The sequence below is a fragment of the Garra rufa genome, chromosome 25 (genome assembly GCF_049309525.1).
Source record: "Garra rufa chromosome 25, GarRuf1.0, whole genome shotgun sequence".
Taxonomy (NCBI): Eukaryota; Metazoa; Chordata; class Actinopteri; order Cypriniformes; family Cyprinidae; genus Garra; species Garra rufa.
Genome location: NC_133385.1, coordinates 361,825 through 385,463, shown reverse-complemented (window position 1 = coordinate 385,463; position 23,639 = coordinate 361,825). Strand labels below are relative to the sequence as shown.

At 37.3% G+C, this 23,639-nt stretch overlaps 1 protein-coding gene across 1 annotated transcript in view; it reads left to right on the top strand.

Moving 5' to 3' along the window:
• Positions 1-613: 613 nt before the first annotated feature.
• Positions 614-23,639, top strand: part of LOC141301259 (disintegrin and metalloproteinase domain-containing protein 10-like) — a 30,808-nt gene continuing 7,782 nt past the window's right edge. The window contains exons 1-15 of the mRNA XM_073831515.1: positions 614-750; positions 6,550-6,700; positions 8,788-8,906; positions 10,257-10,415; positions 12,065-12,165; positions 12,248-12,400; positions 12,494-12,586; positions 14,060-14,243; positions 14,318-14,481; positions 18,858-19,041; positions 19,119-19,269; positions 19,352-19,535; positions 21,195-21,303; positions 22,871-23,091; positions 23,174-23,300. Coding sequence (XP_073687616.1) covers positions 678-750; positions 6,550-6,700; positions 8,788-8,906; positions 10,257-10,415; positions 12,065-12,165; positions 12,248-12,400; positions 12,494-12,586; positions 14,060-14,243; positions 14,318-14,481; positions 18,858-19,041; positions 19,119-19,269; positions 19,352-19,535; positions 21,195-21,303; positions 22,871-23,091; positions 23,174-23,300 — 2,173 coding nt within the window. The 5' untranslated portion in view covers positions 614-677. The remainder of the gene's footprint in view (positions 751-6,549; positions 6,701-8,787; positions 8,907-10,256; positions 10,416-12,064; positions 12,166-12,247; positions 12,401-12,493; positions 12,587-14,059; positions 14,244-14,317; positions 14,482-18,857; positions 19,042-19,118; positions 19,270-19,351; positions 19,536-21,194; positions 21,304-22,870; positions 23,092-23,173; positions 23,301-23,639) is intronic.

Genomic DNA, 23,639 nt, shown 5'->3' with positions numbered 1-23,639 from the left:
AGGAAAACGTTATCTGACTCCCTCCTCCAAAACACCCCAAAGTGGCACAATAATATTCAGATCTGGTGACTATGCAGACCTATGGGAGATGTCCAACTTCACTTTCATGTTCATCAAACCACTCTGTCACCTGTCTTGCTGTGTGTACTGGTGCATTACCATCCTGATACATGGCACCACCTTCAGAGTACAATGTCTGAACCATTGGGTGCACATAGTCAACCTTCATACCTGTTCTTACTTATATATAAATCTCCACACAATAAACAACAAACAAACAAAATAAACATTTTGTGGGGTTTCAAAGAAAATAAACAAATAAATTAAAAAATAGACAAAATATTACCATTCTTAAAAGGAAAGAGACTCATGCATGGTTTTATACAATTCACCAAGGGGTTGATTTCCTTTGGATAAGTGTTTTAAAGATTCTGTGTATTTTTTACATTCATAGTAAAAACTATTTATAGAGGACTTACTTTTATGTATGTGATGTACCCGTTGTCGACATGATTGTTACTGTAACGTTAAATCTGTGTTTGCGGGATATCTGCGTGGGGGGAGGGGCTCCGGCGCTGACGGTCTCTGTGCGTCTGACGTCAGCACGCAAAGCCCCAAACCCGAGACTGAAGCTGTAAACAATAAAACCCAACCCGTCCATCATCCATGCGCTAAACATGCCTCTGTCCGCGATGACGGCCGTGTTGTCGGTGCTGCTGGTCCTCCTGTGCTCCCTCAGGTCGGCTCGAGGTGAGTGTGAGTGTGTGTGAGCGACTGTTTGGACCCGCTTCGGCTCGGATTCAGGGATGCTGCGCGATAGCAGCTCGGCTAAAGCTAACGCGACCGTTATTCCGATGCTCCCGCAATATTCACGATATTTCTCATCGATATTCGGGCGGATTGGGTCTCGAACGCTTCTCTGAGGTGAAATGTGTCAAATGATGCAGTGATTACAGGATTGTTGACATATGAGCGAACACACATCCAGCTGAAGATGGATGATGGATGGATGAGACCATGGTTTACCATCAGTACCATAAACACATCACGGACAGGCGTTTCTGATGAGTCTGATTAATATATGTCTGTCAATAATCGATCTGTATCCTCCATATAATGACTGACAGAGAGCTGCTGAGGCTGGATGGTGTTCTTCATCAGCTCCATGGGTTTGATGCTCAGCATCTCTGGAGCTCCTCCAGATCACCATCAGGCCTCATCCTCATCCTCATCTCACTCATATATATATGTATATATATATATATATATATGTGTCTGTCTCACAGATATGAGCTCTTTATCAGTCATGCAGCCATATATTGAGCAGTATCTGAGATAAGCAGCATTCTGTGTCCCTTTCAGACTCACAGCATTGACAATGTCTCCTGGACATTTCTGTGCTTTGCAAAGACAAATAAATGTGCGAATTCGTTTGTTAAAATTGGTTTATTATTTTAGCAATTATGTGTTTGTCTTGTTCGATTTTTTTAGCTGAAAGTAGACATAACAGAACAAAAGAAATGCACCAAACTCAAAGACAAACATGTATTGCATTGTTGTGCAGCAATACTGAGAGGAAAACTGTTCACGGTAGTATTAATAGTAATACTTTTTTAGAATTTTATTTTTAAAACTATAGTATTTTTGTGAGTTTTATTATTTAGTATAGAACTTTTTTAAAAATACATTCATTATTATTATTTTTTAGAATTTTCATTTTAAATTTGTTTTTATTTATTTTTTGTGTACTTCTATCATCTATTATTTTTTAATATCCAGATTTTAAAATACATTTTTATTATTAATTGTAGAATGTGCATTTTAAAGTTGTTGTATTTTTGTAATTTCATTAGTTTTTTTAATATCTAGATTTTTTTTAAATGCATTCATTATTCATTTTAGAATTTTAATTTTAAAGTTTAGTATTTTTGTAATTGTTATTTTATTTAATGTGTAGATTTAAAAAAAAAAAGATTATTCATTGTAGAATTTTAATTTGAAAGTTTTAGTATTTTTGTGTATTTGTCATTTTTATTTTTATTTAATGTGTAGATTTAAAATATATATACAGTGGGGAAAATTAAGTATTTGACACATCAGCATTTTTATCAGTAATCAGAACATTTAAGTATACAAGTTGAGTCATAATAAATAAAGTGAAATGACACAGGGAATAAGTATTGAACACATGAAGATAACAAGGTGCAAAAGCAGAACTCTCTCAAGAGCTTTGTATTCTTATTGTTGAAAAGCATTTTGATGGGAATGGTTATAGGTACATTTCCAGAATGCTGAATGTTCCTGTGAGCACTGTGGGGGCCATTATCCGGAAGTGGAAAGAGCATCAGCTCACCATAAACCGGCCACGATCAGGTGCTCCACGTAAGATACCTGTCCGAGCAGTCCAAAGAAAAATCAGGAGAGTTCTCCAAGAACCACTTCAGGAAGACCTTGCATCAGCAGGTACTGTTGTTTCAAAGAAAACTATAAGCAATGCACTGAACCGCTGTGGCATCCATGCAGGCTGTCCACACAAGACTCCACTGCTGAACAAAAAGCATGTTGAGGCTCGGTTAAAGTTTGTGGATTATTGGGAGACTATAGTATGGTCAGATGAAAGCAAAATTGAATTTTTTGGCAGTCATTCTACACACCATGTTTGGAGAAGAAATGGCACTGTCCACCACCCCAAGAACACCATACCAACAGTTAAGTTTGGAGGTGGAAGCATCATGGTTTGGGGCTGCTTTTCAGCAAGGGGTACTGGCAGACTTCATATTATTGAAGGCAGGATGAATGGAGACATGTACCGGGACATTCTGGATAAAAATCTGCTGCCATCTACCAGAAAGCTGAAAATGAAAAGAGGATGGACATTTCAGCAAGACAATGATCCCAAACACTAGGCCAAGGAAACAATGAAGTGGTTTCAAAGAAAGAAACTCAAGTTGCTTGAATGGCCCAGTCAATCACCTGACCTAAATCCCATAGAAAATCTCTGGAGAGAACTGAAGATCAAAGTTCATAAAAGAGGCCCAAGGAACGAGCGTTTAAAGAGCGTTTGTGTGGAAGAATGGGCCAGAATCACTCCTGAGCAACGCAGACGACTGGTCTCTCCATACAAGAGGCATCTAGAAGCTGAAATCACCAACAAAGGCTTTTCTACAAAGGATTAAATAAAGTGTGTTCAATACTTATTCCCTGTGTCATTTCACTTTATTTATTATGACTCAACTTGTATATTTAAATGTTCTGATTCTGATTTCTTTGTATGATTTCAATATTTGTCTTGATGACTACATCTGGTGGAAATGTTGTGTCAATAGCCCACTTAGAAACACTCTTACTGATAAAAATGCGGATGTGTCAAATACTTATTTCCCCTGCTGTATATATATTATTCATTGTTGAATTTTAATTTGAAAGTTTTCGTGTTTTTTGTGTATTTTTGTCAATTTTATTTTTCATTATCTAGATTTCGTTAAATACATTTATTATTATTTTTAGAAATTTAATTTAAAAGTTTTAGTTTTTTTGTCATTTTTATTATTATGTTTAATGTGTACATTTTTAAAATAAATTATTAATTGTAGACTTTAAATTTGAAAGGTATCAGCGATTTCTAGCCTGAAACATAAAGTGTCAAATTCAGCTGACCTTTCATCACGATCCGCTCGCTGCCTGCCCCATAAATTGTCTGTGAAAAACGCGTCTCTCTGGTCAGCCTAGGGTCCGAGATATGGCAAAAAAACCAATCGGCACTACCAACCTTTCCACAGGAAAACAAACCGTGTTCCAACCAATCAGCGTCAGGGGTTTGGTGTTGTGGACTTTCGCTCCACCTCCCTCACATCCCTGCACCAGTAGGAAAGTCCACAACACCAAACCCCTGACGCTGATTGGTTGGAACACGGTTTGTTTTCCTGTGGAAAGGTTGGTAGTGCCGATTGGTTTTTTTTTGGCATATCTCGGACCCTAGGCTGACCAGAGAGACGCGGTTTTTCACAGACAATTTATGGGGCAGGCAGCGAGCGGATCGTGAAGAAAGGTCAGCTGAAATTGACACTTTATGTTTCAGGCTAGAAATTGCTGATACAACCTTTAAATGTAGAATTTTCACTTTAAAGTTTTAGTATTTGTCATTTTATTAGTTGTTTTTAATATGTAGATTTTTTTTTAAATATTACATTTTTAGAATGTTCATTTCAAAGTTTTATTTTTTGTTTATTTAAATACATTCGTTGTTAAAATCTTTTCAATTTTATAGTTTTAGTTTATTATTTCAACTTAAACTTAATGAGAATTAGAACATTTGCTTTGGTAACTATCAAGATTTTTTTTCTTTCAGTTTATTTCCGTTCATTTTACAAGTAACAAAGTGGGTTTTATTGTTTTTAATATGTAATGTTTTTTATGATTAAAACTCTGCTCTCTAGATATCAGAATCAGCCGTTAAACATATGATATTCTGTCTGAAACACGTGTTATTATGAGAACCGTAGGACTGCATCCGGCTGTATGTAGGTCTGACTCCCGCTGTAGACTGACAGAATAAAGACTGACGATGAATAGTAAGAATCCTCCTCATGTTGGTTTGAGATTAAATTCATTTGTCTATATTCCTCTGCTGCAGTAGTTCTTATCCTGTGATGCTCACGTTTGCCCTCGGTTTGAGCTGATGTGCTAAATATTCCATTAACGTCACTGAAGCTGTGAATATCTGACTCTTTATGTGTGAAGCCAGCTGTTTATCAGCTTGACTCAGAAAGATGAGCTGATTCTCAAGCTTTTTATTCTTCTTCGACTGCATTTGTGAACGCTGCTACTCCTAGAGTTTAACTCCACAAACTCCAAACTCAGTTCAGCTCTTCAGACTGATCTGACTCAGGGCTCGAAATTAACTTTTTTACTTGGGAGCACCAGAACAGAAACTCTCAAAAAAAAATTAAGAGCACCCAATTTCTTTTTAGTAATGCGCTGATCTTGATTCTTCATGGCCGATTCTGATTGTCAATATTTTATAAGCAAATGGGCTGATTCGGAAAGCCTTTTTTATGTATATTTATTTTACGCCTTAAGCAAGGAACAAGAATGAATGAAAACACGAGTACATGAACAATATGTTTATTTTCTCTATTATAGTTAGAGCCATTTCAATTAGAGGCAACCACTGCATTTTTGACAAAAATTAAACAACACAGTTCTTCTCAGTGGTGTAGACAAATACAGCCATAATCAAAGCAGGCTACTCTTTTAACGTTCAAAGTGCAAATAGAGACAGAATCTTTCAAGCATGATACAGAGCTATCTACACAACTGATTATCTGCTCACATACTAATAACAGCCTAGATATGTTATGTAGCCTACTTTGCGTGCATTGAGGAGTCGCTCTCTCTCAAGGTGAGGTATAAATTGCTTTTGAATGCGCGTTTTACTTTTGGTTTCGTTTTAACGATCGCGCAAAACTCTCGGCGGCGTAGAGCCTGCATTCTACAATACAAGAGATTACTTTAACAAAACCATCTGAAAGTGGGTGGACACCAACGGGATTTTGAAAAGCGTGTCTTCAGTGGAAATTACTCTGTGAGTGGAACTCTGCCGCTGAGTTATCATCTGATGTGAATGAATGCCGCATCGTACAGTATTGCATCTGACAGACTGTGGGCTGTAGCACGAAATATAGTATATTTCTTCAAGCAGATTGTAAAGACCTTTTAATTGTCCACAAAATTGTAATTGTCCGTCATATCACACACCCCTGATAGCAATGCAGTTTGTGCAGATCCGGAACAGAGTTTGGTTGAGAGAGAGAGAGAGAGAGAGAGAGAGAGAGAGAAAGAAAGTCCGGTTCCGAGTTCAGCGGAGCGCAGTGTCAGAGACGGGGAGTGACTGACGGATAATATCTCAAATCTTCATTTGAGATCATAATGTAGAGATTATTTTAAATTGAAATAGTTTAAATACTTATGTAATGTTGGAGAAAACGGCGAGGCTGTCACTGTATCAGCTCTCAGCAGTCATTAGGCTAGAGAAAGCCAAATCAAATTGAAGATTAAAAATAATCAAAACCCCATAGACTTCCATTGAGGGAATGTTCAAATGATCAACACTATTCAAACTCACACTGAGAACACTCCCACAATCCCTTGAGACCCAATCAAACTGCCCTTCTGTGTACTATATCCAATCCAATCAAACTCACATTCTAATATTTATCATCTAATGAACTGTAGTTGCTGGGCTTGGCTTCACAATCATGCTAGTAACATGTTAGCAACTTACTTATGATAGAAACATCTTAGAAACGTGCTAGCAGCGTGTTCATGTTAGAAACTCGCTGATGATACGCTAGCGACATGCTAATCATCTAATCTACCTATATAAAGGTCAAAACTTTAAGCTTCTACAGCTGCTTTAAACTCTCCAGGCCAACCTAAAGTTTATCTTGACGAATGTTTTTATCTAGTTGTGAGTGTTGTACTGAATAATGAGTCACGTGATCAGCGAGGGCCAATCACAGCCGTGCTCAGTGTGTTGTGTTGTGGCAGGTTACTATGGCAACCCGCTGAACAAGTACATCCGGCACTACGAGGGTCTGTCGTACGACGCGGAGCTGCTGCACATCCAGCACCAGAGAGCCAAGAGAGCGCTGTCCCACGAGGAGCGAGTGCTGCGGCTGGACTTCCACGCTCACGGACGGTACACTTATTCCTCTGTAACACCTCCAGTGTGGTGTGTCTGTGACACCAGTTATTCACACCAGATGAGAACGGCTCATGGTTCATGTTTCCTGAGTCCAGTGATGCTCACGCTGCTTGAAATATTACTAATTAACTTTATTCTTTCATAATGTGCAGCTCAAAGTCTTTTTCAGAAAAAGTTCAAATGTATATACACTGACACTGAAAACTTTGAGTAGAATTTTTGTTTTTAGGATTGTTTTTAAAGACGTCTCTTCTGCTCATCCAGGCTGCATTAAAGGATGAGTTCACTTTGATAACAACAATGCACAGATAATGTAGTCACCCCCTTGTCATCCAAGATGTTCATGTCTTTCTTTCCTCAGTCGTAAAGAAATTGATTTTTGAGGAAAACATTTGAGGATTTCTCTCTTTATAATGGATATGGATGGAGCCCCGAAGTTTGAACTTCCCAAATGCAGTTTAAATGCAGCTTCAAAAGACTCTAAACGATCCCAGTCGAGGAGGAAGGGTCTTATCTAGCCAAACCATCCGTTATGTTCAAAACCAATTGAAAATTTATCTACTTTTTAACCTCAAACGCTGGTCTTGTCTGGTCTGTGCGCAGTGAATGTGTAGTCAGTATAATCCGGGTCAATACAGTTGGGGTTCGTCTAAAAACTCCCATCTCGTTTATGTCTTCAATGTCAAAATCGTCCTATAATGCTGTTTTTACCTTTTTTTTGTGAAGGGCGTTTGAGTTTCTTTGTATGTTCACTTTGTAAACACTGTGTCGGTACTTTTGCAGCGATCTAAGGCGATTTTTGAAGTTAGGGAAGAAAAAGAGATGGGAGTTTTTAGACGAACCCTAACTGTATTTACCCCAATCACACAGACTTCACATGAGCTGCACAGAGACGAGACAAGACCAGCATTTGAGGTTAAAAAGTAGATAAATTGTCAATTTGTTTAGAAAATAACGGATGGTTTGGCTAGATAAGACCCTTCCTCCTCGACTGGGATCGTTTAGAGTCTTTTGAAGCTGCATTTAAACTGCATTTGGGAAGCTCAAACTTCGGGGCTCCATCCATATCCATTATAAAGAGAGAAATCCTCAAATGTTTTCCTCAAAAATCAATTTCTTTACGACTGAGGAAAGAAAGACATGAACATCTGGGATGACAAGGGGGTGACTACATTATCTGTGCATTGTTGTTATCAAAGTGAACTCATCCTTTAATTTGATTAAAAATACAGAAAGAACTGTAATATTGTCAAATATTATTTCAGTTTAAAGTTACTTTTCTATGTGAATATATTTTAAAATGTAATTTATTTACTGTGATCAAATCTGCATTTTCAGCATCATTACCACAGTCTTCAGCGTCACATGATCCTTCAGAAATCATTCTTATATACTGATTTGTTATAATTATCAATGTTGGAAACAGTTGTGCTGCCTGTGATAGTTTTTTTCAGGATTCTTTGATCCAAAAAAAAGTTAAAAAGAACAGCATTTATTTAAAATACAAACGTTATTCTAATACTTTGGGGTCAGTAAATAATTACTCTTTCTTTTTCTTTTTTTAAGAAATAATACTTTTATTCAACAATGATGTGCTAAATTAATAAAAAGTCATAGCATAGATTTATTTTTCAAAAGATTTATATTTTCAATAAATGCTGTTCTTTTTAACTTGTAATTCATCAAAGAATCCTGAGGAAAAAGGCCAGTTTCCAATATTGATAATTCTAATAATAAATCAGTGTATTAGAATGATTTCTGAAGGATCATGTGACACTGATGGAGTAATGATGCTGAAAATGCAGCTTTGACCACAGGAATAAATTATATTTTGAAATATGTTCAAATAAAAACCATTATTTTACATTGTAATAACATTTTACAATATCACAGTTTTTTTTCAGTATTTTTTGATCAAATAAATGCAGCCTTGATGAGCAGAAGATAATTTAAAAATGATAGAAAATCCTCCTTAAACTTTGAAGCAGCAGTGTTTTTGAGTGTTCTGCAGTCATGATGGGACAGTCGGACAGCTCAGGTTTTCTTGCCGCTTGTTTCTAATGTTTGTTTCCATCTCTCAGACATTTCAACCTCAGAATGAAGCGAGACACCAAACTGTTTTCAGACGACTTTAAGCTGGAGATGTCCGGACAGGAGCTGGACTACGACACCTCGCACATCTACACCGGAGAAATATACGGTGAGCGCAGCCCTCAGGACCTTTAGAAGAGCTTCAGATCATTCCTACTGTATTTATACTGCTGATAAATGAATTCTTCCATTCATCAAGGATGCTTTAAACTGATCAAAACATTTATAGTGTTACAGAAGATTTCTATTTTAAATAAATGCTGTTCTTTTAAATTTTCTGTTCATCTGTGAATCCTGAAAAATAAAATGTATGACAGTTTCCACAAAAAATATTGTGCAGCACAACTGTTTTTAACGCTGATAATAATTAGAAATGTTTCTAGAGCTGCAAATCAATTAACCGTGATTAATCAATTAAAAAAAGGCTCGTTTATGTACTATATGTGTGTGTACTGTGTATATTGATTATGTGCATATATATATATATATATATATACAGTATATACAAATACATGTATATATTAAGGAAAAATATGTTAGATATACATGTAAAATGGTAATATTTTTATATCATATAAATTATTAAACAAAAAGTGTTTAAAAGTTTGGGATCAGTACAGTGTTTAATGCTTTTTAAAGGAAACTTTTCTGCTCATCAAGGCTGCATTTATTTGATTAAAAATACTAAAAAAAACTAATATTGAATGCAATTTAACATAGTGTTTTTCTATTTTAATATAATTTAAAATATAATTTCTTTGATGCAAAGCTGAATTTTTCATCATTCTGATATGCTGATTTATTATCAATGTTGTGAGTTGTGCTGCTCAATATATATTTTTGTAACCTGACACTTTTTTCAGGATCCTTTGTTCAATAAAAGGTTGAAAAGAACAGCGTTTATGTAAAACAGAAAACTTTTTTTTTTAAAAGTAAACACTTTGTTGAAAGTTTGGGGTCAGTCATTTTTCTCTTTCTTTCTCTCTATGAAAGAAATGAATGCTTTTATTTAGCAAGGATGTGTTAAATTGACAAAAAGAGATAGCAAAGACTTATTTTGAATAAATGCTGTTCTTTTTCACTTATTTATCTGTGAATCCTGAAAAAAATGACAGGTTCCAAAATAATATTAAGCAGCACAACTGTTTCCAACATTGATAATAAAAGTAATACATCAGAATATTAGAATGGTTTCTGAAGGATCATGTGACTCTGAAGCTTTGATCACAGCAATCAGTTACAGTTTAACACTTATTCAGTTTGAAATCTGCTGTTTTAAATTGTTATATTATTTTAGGATCAAATGAATGCAGCCTTGGTGAGCAGAGGTCATGAACAGATCTTCTGAAGCGGATTGAGTCTGGTTGATTTGTCTGTGGTGTTATTGGCTGATTGTCTTGTGGAGATCAGGCTGTTCTCTGTGAGTCAGTGAGGTCTGATCCGATCCGTGTCTCCTCAGGTGAACACGGCACTCTGACTCACGGATCGGTGGTGGACGGCAAGTTCGAGGGCTTCATTCAGACCCATCGAGGGATGTATTTCGTGGAGCCGGTCGAGAGATACCTGCAGGATAAGAACGTCCCGTTCCACTCCGTCATCTACCACGAGGACGACATCCGTGAGTGACGCTTCACCAAACACCAAACTACACTTTATTCAGTCGGAAACAAATAGGATTTCTCTCCATATAGTGGACTTCTATGTTTTCAAAATGCAGCTTCAAAGGACTCTAAATGATCCCAGCCGAGGAAAAAGAGTCTTATCTAGCCAAACGATTGGTCATTTTCAAAACAAATCCACAATTTCTATACTTTTTAACCTCAAAAGTTGGTCTTCTCTAGCTCTGTCTGTACTCTGTGTTCTCCTGTTCAGGACAGTTAGGGTATGTGGAAAAACATCTCATTTTCTCCTCCAACTTCAGAATCATCCTCCATCGCTGCAGAAGAACAGACCCAGTGTTTACAAAGTGAACGTGCAAAGATCAAATGGCCTTTACAAAAATAAAAAAAGGTAAAATGTGATGTAGGATGATTTTGAAGTTGGAGGAGAAAATGATCAATCGTTTCGCTAGATAAGACTCTTCTTCCTCAGCTGGGATCGTTTAGAGTCCTTTGAAGCTGCATTTAAACTGCATTTTGGAAGATCAAACTCAGGGCACCATAGAAGTCCACTATATGGAGAGAAACCCTGAAATGTTTTGCTCAAGAAACATAATTTCTTTACGACTGAAGAAAGAAAGACATGAACATCTTGGATGACAAGGAGGTGAGTACATTATCTGTACATTTTTGTTCTGAAAGTGAACTACTCCTTTAACCGTCCTTCAGCACTTAATGATTGAACATCTGAAAATAACTATTTCAATGTCTTTAGTCGTGTTTTTTGAAGAAGCGTCATTCTAATCTACTGGTCTTCCTCTGAAAAACCTGTTTTTGCCAAACTGGAGAGGTCTTTGCAACTTTGATTAGAGCTAAAATGATAAAAGGATATTTCATGATATTTCACAATAACTATTTCTATATCATGATACAGTCCATTTTTGTTTTTTCATCTTCATTATTAATAATAAGAACATGGATGCAAGTAACAAAATAAAAGGACAAATACAATATAACAAAGACACAAATGAAATAAATAGGGCCCTATGAAGTTAGTTTTATTCACAAATTCCGTTTGAATTTTTCCAAATTTATTGAAATGTTTCTGCATTCCATTTTTTCCATTTTTAATTTTTCTAAACTCTATTTTAATGGTTACGTTAAATAATATGAATTGAAAAGCATGTCTAATTAATTGAAATCATGAAACGTACACGATTTAACAGCCATTTGTTAAAAGTTTAACCCTATAAGGCCCTGTAAAATGTTTTATTATTTTTCTCAAATTCAGTTTTGTTTTGATCAAATTCCGTGAATCTGTTTTCTGTTGATTTTCTGCATTCTGTTTTAATAGTTTCATACATTTTTTTTTTATACTCAAAAGCATGTCTAATTAATTAATAAAGAATTAGTTTTTATAAAGATTTATTTATTTATAATTTCTGGTAAATATTTTTTCGGGTAAACATTGTTTTGATTAATATTTGTATTTGGAGTAGTAGTATCATTACATAAAGTAATATTTCTGTCAAGTTAACCATCGCGATTCCGTTTCAGTGCCGATAGATGGTGCAGCTCTACCCTGTGGTTTGATTGGGTTTCAAGTCGTTGACCGTAATGTGCCGACGGTGTTTTTATGTTCTTTGTCCCTCTGTGTCACGTGATCCAGATTATCCTCACAAATACGGGCCGGAAGGCGGCTGTGCGGATTCATCTGTGTTCGAGCGAATGAAGAAATATCAGGCGTCTGCGCTGGAGGAAGCGGCCAAGGTCAGACATCTGCTTCATCTTCATTGAGAGAGACTGCAGCTGTATGACGGTCACATGACCAGGCGTCTGTGTTTCCCTTCAGGAGGACAGTCTGGAGAGCAAACCTGAGGATGATCACGTGTTGCTGAGGAAGAAGAGGATGACTCAGGTGGAGAAGAACACCTGCCAGCTCTTCATCCAGACTGATCACCTCTTCTACAAGTACTACAAGACCAGAGAGGCCGTCATCGCTCAGGTATGTCCTGGATTAATGATGAAGATGATGAAGATGATGATGATGATGATGATGATGATGATGATGATGATGACACTCTGTGTTCCTGCTCAGATCTCCAGTCACGTGAAGGCCATCGATGCCATCTATCAGGGCACAGACTTCATGGGCATCCGCAACATCAGCTTCATGGTCAAGAGGATACGGGTGATTCATCTTCATACGTCCAGCAAGAGATAGAAACACCCTGACAGATCCAGACTATCATTCACACACTGTTATTGGACCTAGATAAAAACATTTGTCAAGACTAACTTTGAGAAATCTTGACCGGAAAGTTTGGAAAGTTTCAAGTTTGACGTTTTCAGTCGGAAATGGTTTGAAGTTTAAAGCAGTTTAAACCTAACCTTACTGTTATTAGTATGATTAGCATAATTAGCATGGTTAAAACAGAAAACAAAATCTTTTTTTACCAAATTGGCAGATTATTTTGCTCAAAACTCACTCAACTTGTTTTTTCAAGAAAATAAGTTTTACTTGTCTAGAAAATCCTTCTTGATTTATGAAATTTTAGGTATTTTGTCTGGAAACAAGACAGAATTTAAGTAAGAAAAGCATTTTTTTACAGAGTTCTAAAGCATTTTTATAAAAGCTGCTAAAATGTCGTTTTAGGCCTAGTCCTGGCTTAAGATGTGAAATTGGGCCCAAATGTCATAATTACGATATTGATGTTTTATTCTTGTGCAGAAATGTTTTCGGTAACACTTTCTATGAAGCCCCTATTTATAATACATTATAAGGGTATTTCTAAGAAATCATAATCAGAACAACAATTATAATGCTTAAGTATTTCAGGTTATAACTATTAAGATTATGATTATTTATAACACACAATGGACAACATTTTCAATCTACTTAATTTATAATGGACTATATCATATTACATTTATTTTTTTACATTATGTTACGTTTTATTTGTATGGTCCACTAAGTCTATTGACTATAAGCTTAAACTTTCCAACTACATGTCCACTAACACTCCTTAGAGTATGAGTAGACTTAGGCTAAGGTTAGGCTCGGTAGAAGGTTCATGTACTTTACAAGTTACTTTTAGTTATAATAGTTTGTCTTTTGGGGAAACATCAAAATTCAGTGTTAGCATATATTTAGCATACTAATAATAATAATTACTGCTAGCTGACATGGAGTTGCAGAGTTACTTATCAAAAGCTGTCTAAAGGGTACCATCAAAATAATCAAACTGATCATATATTACACATTCATCTGATCTGATGCCTGATCTTAGGGTTCTCTGGGAAATATTATTATAATTACTTATAAGTGGTCTTTGTATGCTTTAAGTAAAGTGACATGAGTAACATGGCAAGATATGAGATGTTATAGCTATGAGGAAGGAATCATACTCTTAAAAGCTATAACCACAAATAAGTACAAATTTTAATACTTTGAAACTGTTGTTATGAATACTCATGAGATGATATAACATATTATAAGGTTTTTTATAATGCATTATGCTTTCATTATAATGCCTTAAGAATACCCTTATAATGTATTATAAATACGGGCTTCATAGAAAGTGTTACCTAATTCTCAGCTGTTCTTTGGTGTTTGTAGTTGTTAATAACTGTGTTAATAACTGTGTTATTGTACTGGTCTCAGATCAACACCACCAGCGACGAGCGGGATCGCTCCAACCCCTTCCGCTTCGCTAATATCGGCGTGGAGAAGTTTCTGGAGCTGAACTCGGAGCAGAATCACGACGATTACTGTCTGGCGTACGTCTTCACCGACAGAGACTTTGACGACGGCGTGTTGGGTCTGGCCTGGGTCGGGGCTCCAGCCGGTAAGAGCTTCATACCACACTTATTGAGAGGAAGGGTTTGTCTGATGGTTCTGATGGTGCCGTGTGTTTCTCAGGGAGCTCTGGTGGCATCTGTGAGAAGAACAAGTTGTACTCTGATGGGAAGAAGAAGTCTCTGAACACCGGGATCATCACGGTGCAGAACTACGCCTCTCACGTGCCTCCTAAAGTCTCACACATCACCTTCGCTCACGAGGTCGGACACAACTTCGGTTCCCCGGTGAGTGACGCTCCAGATCCAGCAGACACCCTGATGAAGGTCCAGCTCAGATCTACTTTCATTTGGCTTATTTCACGTCTGCTAGTCTTTGTGTGAGAGCAACATGCAGGGCTTAAAAATAGATGCAGTGATGACTTCAAACAGCTTTAACAGAATTAATTCACAATTTATTGCTTTTATTAAGGGTTTCTGTTGGCATTAATGCATTCATAAAAAAAAAATCACCTTTTTTAGTCTTGTTTTCCAGTACAAATTTATAAACATCTTAAATTAAGATACATTTACTGAAGATACAGAATGGACATATAAAGTCTTTTTTGTTTGTTTTTGAGAAATTTAACAAAATGTAGTGAGTTTTTGCTTAACACAAGAACAAACATCTGTCAATAGGGGGTGAAAACTTGTTTCTCTTTGAATTGAGCTGATTTTTGACAGAAGTTAAGTCAATTGACATTTTTTTCTTGTTTTACTTGTAATCTTAATCCAACTTTTCAAAAAACAAAACGTGTCATTTTTCATCTCCAGTCGATGTATCTTGATTTAAGTGTTTTTGGACATTTACATTAGAAAACAGGACAAAAATATTGAGAACGGCATTTGTTTGTTCAGAAGGAATAGTTTAAGTTATATCTATATTCTAGTGTTTCTGAGCAGAGATTTTCAAGACTTAAGATGTTTTTGTGAATTGATAAAAAGATAATGGAAAACTGTATTTCAAACTTTAGAAGTTTACCTAATAGACCAGTTATAGGTTAGTAAACATCACGGTTGCAGAAAACCCTGGAGAGATAGCCTCACGGATACGATACAAAAACATTATAGATTATATTGATTAGATGTCATTTTTAAAATGTTCTCCACATATTCAACTAAATTGACGTTGGATAGTGGGATAGTCTTACAGATCTGAAACAGGGATGATGGGTTTTTTGGTGGCAGAAAACTCACTATAATAAATTAAATCGAGTTATAAAATTAGAGTGAGGAGATGGAAATTTGCATTTGTGAGAAAAAGTCAGAATTGTGAGATAAAATAAATGTGATGTACAAATGTGAGTAGTAATAGGTTTAAATAATATTCACTGCTGTAACTGTAGGACTAATACAATATGTCCCCTATGAACAGCATACAGTTGCAATCAAAATTATTTGAGAGACTGTACTTTACCAATAATTTTTTTTCTGAAGAGCCAGGACTTTATAAAAATTGCATCTATAAATGATAATGATTACTGGCATATTAACAGTGATAGTGTCAACATATAATGTAATATTTTTGAGTTCTAGGATTTTTTTAATAACACAGCTATGTCATAATTATTCAACCCCTCTTCAACATTGCTGGTTTTCAGTCACTTATTTGTATGGTGGGGAACAAAATTGTCCTAAAACATAATTAAGGCTTTATAAACTCTATTACAAATGAGAATGAGCTTGTGCTGTTACACAAACATACAGCCCATGCATATGCTAAGGTTTTAGTAACTAATATGACAAAGTCAAAAGAGCTCTCACAAAAGCTATAGAGATGCTACAGAGAATAAATACTTGTATTACTTTAGAAAATAAGGCTATATGAAGATTTCCAAGGCATTAAAGGTTCCCAGAGACACAGCTGACAGCCTTATTCGTTAGTTTAAAATGTGTTGTACCAGAAAACCTTTGAAGGTGTAGAACAAAAAAGCACAATATCATAAAATATTTGATCAGAACAATTGAGGAAAAACTTGCAATGTACAACCAAAGACTTGTAAGATGACCCAACGAAAGGAGGAAAAACATTTCAGTGCAGTGTATAAGAAGAACACTAGACAATTATGGCCTTCCTGTTGAGACATCTTGCCGAATACCACTCTTGACCAAAAATTAATTTAGATAGATGTGGAGTTCTGGAAGAATGTTTTATAGAGTGATCTGACCAAACTGGAACTATTTGGACCCATGGATCAGTGGTGTGTCTGCTGCAGAAAAGGCAGAGCTTATGAGCAGAAGAACACCATCTTCATCATCAGACTTTGAGGTGGACTAGTCCTGTTAGAGGGGTGTTTAATTGTAGCAGTAAGTGGAAATCATGACCGTATGAAGGACATCATCGATTCTTTGAAGTATCAGGCCATTTTGGCAAGAGTTGTGATGTTTTTGGTGGAAAGACCGAAGTTGATGAACAGTGGACTTTCCTGCAGGACAGTCATCTCAAAGTATTTTCCAGGTTTAATTTTCATTGAAAACATTTGGTTGAATCTGAAGAAAGCAGTGGCAAAGTGAAGACCAAAGATTATCAGTGGTCTAAAAGCTTTTCCAGGCGAGGAATGGGCCAAGATTGCAGTAGAGAGCTGACAGAAGCTTCAAAGCACTTCCAGGCAGCGTTTATTGGCGGTTTTAAGGAATAAAAGATTCTGCACCAAATTTGACTTTTAGGGGTTGAATAATTTTGAACATGAACATTTAGAGCCAGTTTGATTTTTTTTTTCCATTATTCATCAGCTTACGTTTTCAGAATGACTCAAATGTGTATTAATACATTTCTCTAATAGTGGACTGATGCCTTTGTTGAGTTGTTTTCACAGAATTGTGTTCTCTGCAGCAAAATGTCTTGCAGGTCAAGGAGGTTGAATAATTTTGATTGCACCTATATGTGGATATTATGGAGACCAGAGGTCTTGCCTGCTCCTGGAAATGTTATTTTCAACCATCACACCTGTCTGCAATTTTCAAGCAGTCTTGAGCTTAGGGTTGTAACTAAACTCTTCAGGATAGTGGGTCCCAGGAACAGGGTTGAAGACCTCTGCTGTAGACCTGTTTAATCAAATTTCTCCTTTAAAAGTAGAGTAATCATAGCAGTTTTCATCCAAAGTCTGTCTATTTAACTGTCTGCGTTTAGCTTCAAATGTTATCTTTGATGACGGTATTCTATAAAAATTATTTGCATTTCAATTTTGACATTAAAAGGCACAACAACAAAAAATCTCTCTTATTACATGGATTTTACTTGTTTATCTCCACTTGTAACCAGTGTTTTTCTGCAGCTGCAAGTGACATAACCAGGGCCTAGAACTAACTTTTTGCCACACCTGCCAATGGACGGTGACATGATTTTATTTTATTTTTTTACTGGCCGTGAAATTCTTTGCGCAAAAACAGACAGTTATTACTACTTCAATGACTAAACATTAAATTACAATTATATTTTTTGTCCTGGTACTGGTGTCTCTATTAAATGCCTGAGTTTCCTTAATTATTAATTATAGCCATTCAACATTACAGTATATAGATGAAAGCCATTGTTTTTAACATTTAATAGGCTCTGAAATATATAACTTTTAATTTAAATGATTTTAAAACAACCTTCACCATAAACTATAAATTGTATATGCATAGATATACATCTTTATTCAAGCTAGAAAAATTAATCAGCGACAAGAGCAGTCCAGTGATTTCTCTTTTTCTTTTGTTCTTTGATCAATGACAGACTTCAGCAGGTTTCACTTTAAAATCAGCGCGGTCTCTTTCAAACCTGATGCACATGACACGGATCTGACACGCATGGGATTTTCTCTAAACTGTTTACGGTCATTAAAGACTTTAGAGCTCATTTTAGACCACAGTTATGAGGTAACTCGCCAAAAGCATGCATTTTGACATAATTGTGTTTTCATCCGTGGAAAGCGCTACTGGTGCACTGTCGAACACGCACCGTTCAAACTATACTTCTCTGCAGTGTTTAGGCAGCGTAACTCCAGGTATGTTGACACATTCTCGGGTTATAAAGAATAAAGAAAGGAAAAGTTAATCTTCTGAAATGAAGCAGCAATATCTTCTCAAATGAAAGTTATTAGATCCTTGTCTAGACACGAGCTGGCCATCACACTGCTCTGACCTTATCTGCCCATTTGTATTCTATTATTACATTTGCTCTTGATTCTTATGACAGAACAGCTGATCACCATGATCTTGTCTTCAAAAGATTATTTTAGCTTACGTCAGAAACAGCGACTCTCTTTAAAATGTGGCTGTTGTTTTACTACATTGCATTGTTAGATTTCGCCAACTGGCGACTCACACTGTTATATACACTCACCAAAGCAGATGTTCACTGGCATTTGGCACTTGGCAGGTGTTCATTTTAGGCCCTGGATGTAACTGTGACGTCTACTCTGAACTGGTCTATACAACTCATTGCACAAACATATTGTGTTCCATTCAATTTACTCCTTCCCTTATTTACTTTCATAAAACCCACAGAAATCCTGTTGATGTAAGTTTGAATAAATTCAAGATTATATTTTATTTCAGTGTGTGAAGAGCAGTGGGATGTTGTCGATGATGGTGATGGTGTTGAGTATGATTGTGATATTAATGATGATGGTGATCCCCAGCATGACTCGGGGTCGGAGTGCACTCCAGGCGAGTCCAAGAGCCAGGATAAGAAGGAGCGAGGGAACTACATCATGTATGCTCGAGCCACATCCGGAGACAAGCTGAACAACAACAAGTTCTCCGTGTGCAGCATCAAGAACATCAGCCAGGTGCTGGAGAAGAAGCGCGGGAGCTGTTTCGTGGGTGAGTCTCAGAGCGATACCACAGAGATGGTCCTGATGTTCAGCTGGAGCACTGACACCTGTGTGTTTCTGAGACAGAGTCCGGTCAGCCCATCTGTGGGAACGGTCTGGTGGAGCCGGGCGAGGAGTGTGACTGCGGCTACAGCGATCAGTGTAAAGACGAGTGCTGCTACGACGCCAATCAGCCGGACAACAGGAAGTGCAAACTCAAGCCTAATAAAGTCTGCAGGTACAGAGTGTTTCTCCATCGTGGTCTCTGTCAGGTGTCTAGTTCCAGGTGTTGACTGCTGTGATGTGTTGTGTGATTGCAGTCCGAGTCAGGGTCCCTGCTGTACGCCGGAGTGCTCCTACAAGAGCCGGAACGAGAAGTGTCGCGAGGAGTCGGAGTGCGCTCATCAGGGCATGTGTAACGGAGCCTCGGCCCAGTGCCCCACCTCTGATCCCAAAGCCAACTTCACCGCCTGCCACGGAGACACGCAGGTCTGCCTCAACGGGGTGAGTGAGCCGCACCACACGCCAGTACTTTGATTTTAATATCGTTTTCACATTTGCAATAACATGTAGTTTTTTTGAACACATTTCTGTTTCGTTTTTATATAGTTTAGTTTCAGTTTTAGTTTTTTAGAGATCAAATAGAGATCACGATTTCCCTGCAACTCCAAACTAAGCAAAATATTAATTGCTGCAGTCTATTTAAAAAGTGTTTGATTCATAAGTTTTGTTTCAAATGGATGAAGAAGAGGCTGCTATGTAATTTGCGCAATAGGTGAAATTATGAATGGGTTTCCGCGGGGCATTAAAAAGCATTAAATTGTTTTATACAGGCATTAAAACTTTAGATAGTGTTGAAGAAACAAATATTACCAATTTATCTTGAATGTAGCCTGTATTAGGGCTGGGTAAAAAATATCGATTTTCCGATTTTAATCGATCTTCAGTTTAACGCAACGATATCGATTCGGGAAATCCCCGAATCGATTCTTAATGCACATGCTTCACGTAAGAGGATATGAATATTCACCTCTCGTCCTGAAGGTGTCACTAGTGTTCCTGCTGAGAGAGTTTTCTCAACCGCCGGTGATCTAATCACAGCGCAAAGGAGCTGCCTTAGATCAGATCAGAACATGTTGATCAGCTGCTTTTTTTTTGCAGAAAAATCTGGTTATCAAAAATAAGGCTGTAGTTAAGAACTGTTAGTTTTATGGACAGTTAGAATGCTTTGTATACGCAGACAAGGGCTTTATAATGGGCCTGTTTTGAACGTTTTGAATTTAGAAAAATGTTTTATTTCTTAAACATGTTTGAAGTTCTTAATTGATTTCACTGTTGCACATTTACAGTCTTTTTATTTTCTTACAGTAATGTGCATTTTGCAGTTTGTTTACATGGTGTACAATGGATGCACATATTTATGACTTCTTGTTACAGTGTTCATCTAAAATAAACAACTGTGTGCACCCTATTATTAATGTATGTGTAAGTAGGAGAGTTTCAGTTACCAGCATTTATATCAAAATATGGATCCCATGTCTGCAAAACTAACATTTTAAATGAAATATTGATAGCTAATCGATATCGAATCGAATCGAATCGAAATCGGAATCGAATTGAATCGAAACCATAAAAATAAGAATCGAATCGAATCGCCGAATTGGTCACAATACCCAGCCCTAGCCTGTATAGTTATTAACTTTGATTCACTGTCGCGAAGTATGATAAACACGGAAGCAGTTTGGTAATCGCTTCTGGCCGGTCCAAAATTGTGTGACAGACTTTTTAAGAACGGCCAGTTTTAAGAGTTAAGAGTTCAAAGTTTCTGAAATTTTTCTGTTCAGAATTGATATTTGAAAGTTTGAACTCCGCAAATAAACGCTGACATTTTAAGCTGTCTCCTGATCCATTTCTAATTATGTTCAGCAGAGTAATGTATGTTCATTGTTGCCTCATTGTAAGACCGCATGAAAAAAATGCATTATAATATTCACGCATTCGTACACAGCCGTGTTAAGTTATTGGTTGCGTATGGCATTAAAAACGTTAGAAATCGCATTAAAAAGGGCATTAAAAGGCATTAAATAAGATTTGAAAATCCTGCAGAAACCTTTGCGATAAAACAGAACTTATGCGACATTTCACGTGGTCTCTGTGTTTCAGGGCTGCTCCGGCTCCATCTGTGAGAAGTACGGTCTGGAGGTGTGCACCTGCGCCAGTGTGGACGGCAAAGACGAGACCGAGCTCTGCCACGTGTGCTGCATGGAGAAGAGTGAGTACACTTCCTGTGTCACTTCAGATTATGCAAAAAATAGGGCAGGGCTCCTGCAGGTCGTAAACCCTTTCAGACAATAAGGCCCTAAAGCTCTTACATCAGAGCAGAATGTCAGAAACTCGTATCTTTCTCATAGTTTTCATCTCGTTTTTTCCTTAATTCATCCCTTTAAAGGACAGAAATGTACAGATAATGCATACAGATACTCACCCCCTTGTTATCCAAGATGTTCATGCCTTTCTTTCTTCAGTCATAAAGAAATTATTTTTGGAGGAAAACATTTTTTTTTAGGATTTCTCTCCATATAGTGGACAATGGTGCCTGTGAGTTTAAACTTCCAAAATGCCGTTTAAAGCTAAAGTTAAAGCTTCAAGGGCTCTAAAGACAAGATGAGCATTTGAGGTTCAAAAAAATGTAACCTAACTGTAATAATAATAATAAAAAATAAACGTTTCTCTAGATAAGACTCTTCTTCCTCGGCTGGGATCGTTTAGAGTCCTGTGAAGCTGCCTTTAAACTGCATTTTGGAAGATCAAGCTCAAGGCACCGTAGAAGTCCACTATATGGAGAACACTCCTGAAATGTTTTCCTCAAAAAACAATTTCTCTACGACTGAAGAAAGAAATTGCTGATTACCAAGTTGCTAGCATGTGACTAGCAAGTTATTAACATGACTGACAAGTTGCTAGCATGATTGTAGCTGCTAGGCTAGGCTAGATAGTTAAATGGATTAGAAATATTAAATAGAATGGAAGTTTGAATGGATTAGAAATAGTTTATAGAAGGGAAGCTTGATTCTGGGAGTTTTGTCATTTGGAGTTTGAATAGTGTTGATCATTTGAACATTCCCTCAATGTAAGTCTATGAGATTTTGATGATTTTTATACTTAAACTATAAGTGAGATCAGTCTGAAGAGCTGGGCTGAGTTTGAAAGCTCTAGGAGGAGTAGTGTTCACAGATTTAGTCTAAGAAGAATAATAACAAAAATGTAGGCTGGTCTTAGCTGGTCAACAGGCTGGTTTTAGAGGGGTTTAGACATTTTCCCAGGCTGGCCTTAGCTGCTCAGGCTGGGAAACCAGCTAAAACCAGCTACTTCCAGCTTAAACCATCTACGCTGGTTTTAGCTGGGTTTTTTTTTCAGCAGGGCAAGGATATAAACTGCAATTTGCCTTCATTTATACCATTTTTGTGCAAGTACTAAATGAAACGCAAGATTGTGCCAGACACGTTTGTTTGAAATAATTGTAAAACCACTTATCATAAAGAGCCATGTTATAAACACCACTTAATTACTTTAATTTAAGATAACTATTAATCCAGTACTCACATTAGTTTAAATCAGAAAGTGTTCTCACAATGCAAATCTATATTGTGAAGATCGCTTGGTGTTTAACCCTCATTAAAGTCACAGTTATCCTGATCTCAGTGTGATCATTCCTGATCTGAGCAGCAGCAGGCTCTGGTAATGAATGGTCTGAATCCTACCGTGTCCACAGTGTTAGTGTGTTGTGTGTGTGAGTTTTATGTTGTCACTGATGTGTCTGTGGTGTTTGTGTTGGGCAGTGAACCCCAGCACCTGCAGCAGCACAGGCTCCGAGCGTCTCGCTCACTTCTTCAATAAGAAGGTCACCACTCTCCAGGCCGGCTCGCCCTGCAACGACTTCAAGGGCTACTGCGACGTGTTCATGAAGTGTCGCCTGGTGGACGCCGACGGTCCTCTGGCGCGCCTGAAGAAGGCCATCTTCAACCCGGAGCTGTACGAGAACATCGCCGAGTGGATCGTGGTGAGTGTCCGCTCCGGTCTGGTCTGGTCTGTGTTTGCCTGTGGGAGCGTGTGTTCATTCTGTGTCTGTGTCTGTGTCTCAGGCTCACTGGTGGGCGGTTCTGCTGATGGGGATCGCTCTCATCATGCTGATGGCCGGATTCATTAAGATCTGCAGCGTCCACACGCCCAGCAGCAACCCCAAACTGCCTCCTCCTAAACCACTGCCAGGTAAAGCACCTCCTCTCTCAGTGTTTCCTCTCTCCTCCAGAGTGTTTTCATTCACTAACAATGTTTCAGAATGAAGTGTTTATATCCAGTGTTGTCAGCAGCAAACTCAATCTCTGCATGTGCTACGAGGTTAAAGGTTAGTTCACTTTCAGAACAAAAATGTGCAGATAATGTACTCACCCCCTTGTCATCCAAGATGTTTATGTCTTTCTTTCTTCAGTCGTAAAGAAATTATGTTTTTTGAGGAAAACACTTTAGGATTTCTCTCCATACAGTGGACTTCTATGGTGCCCCGAGTACATTTGGTCTTCTTTGCATCTTCACTTTGTAAACACTGGG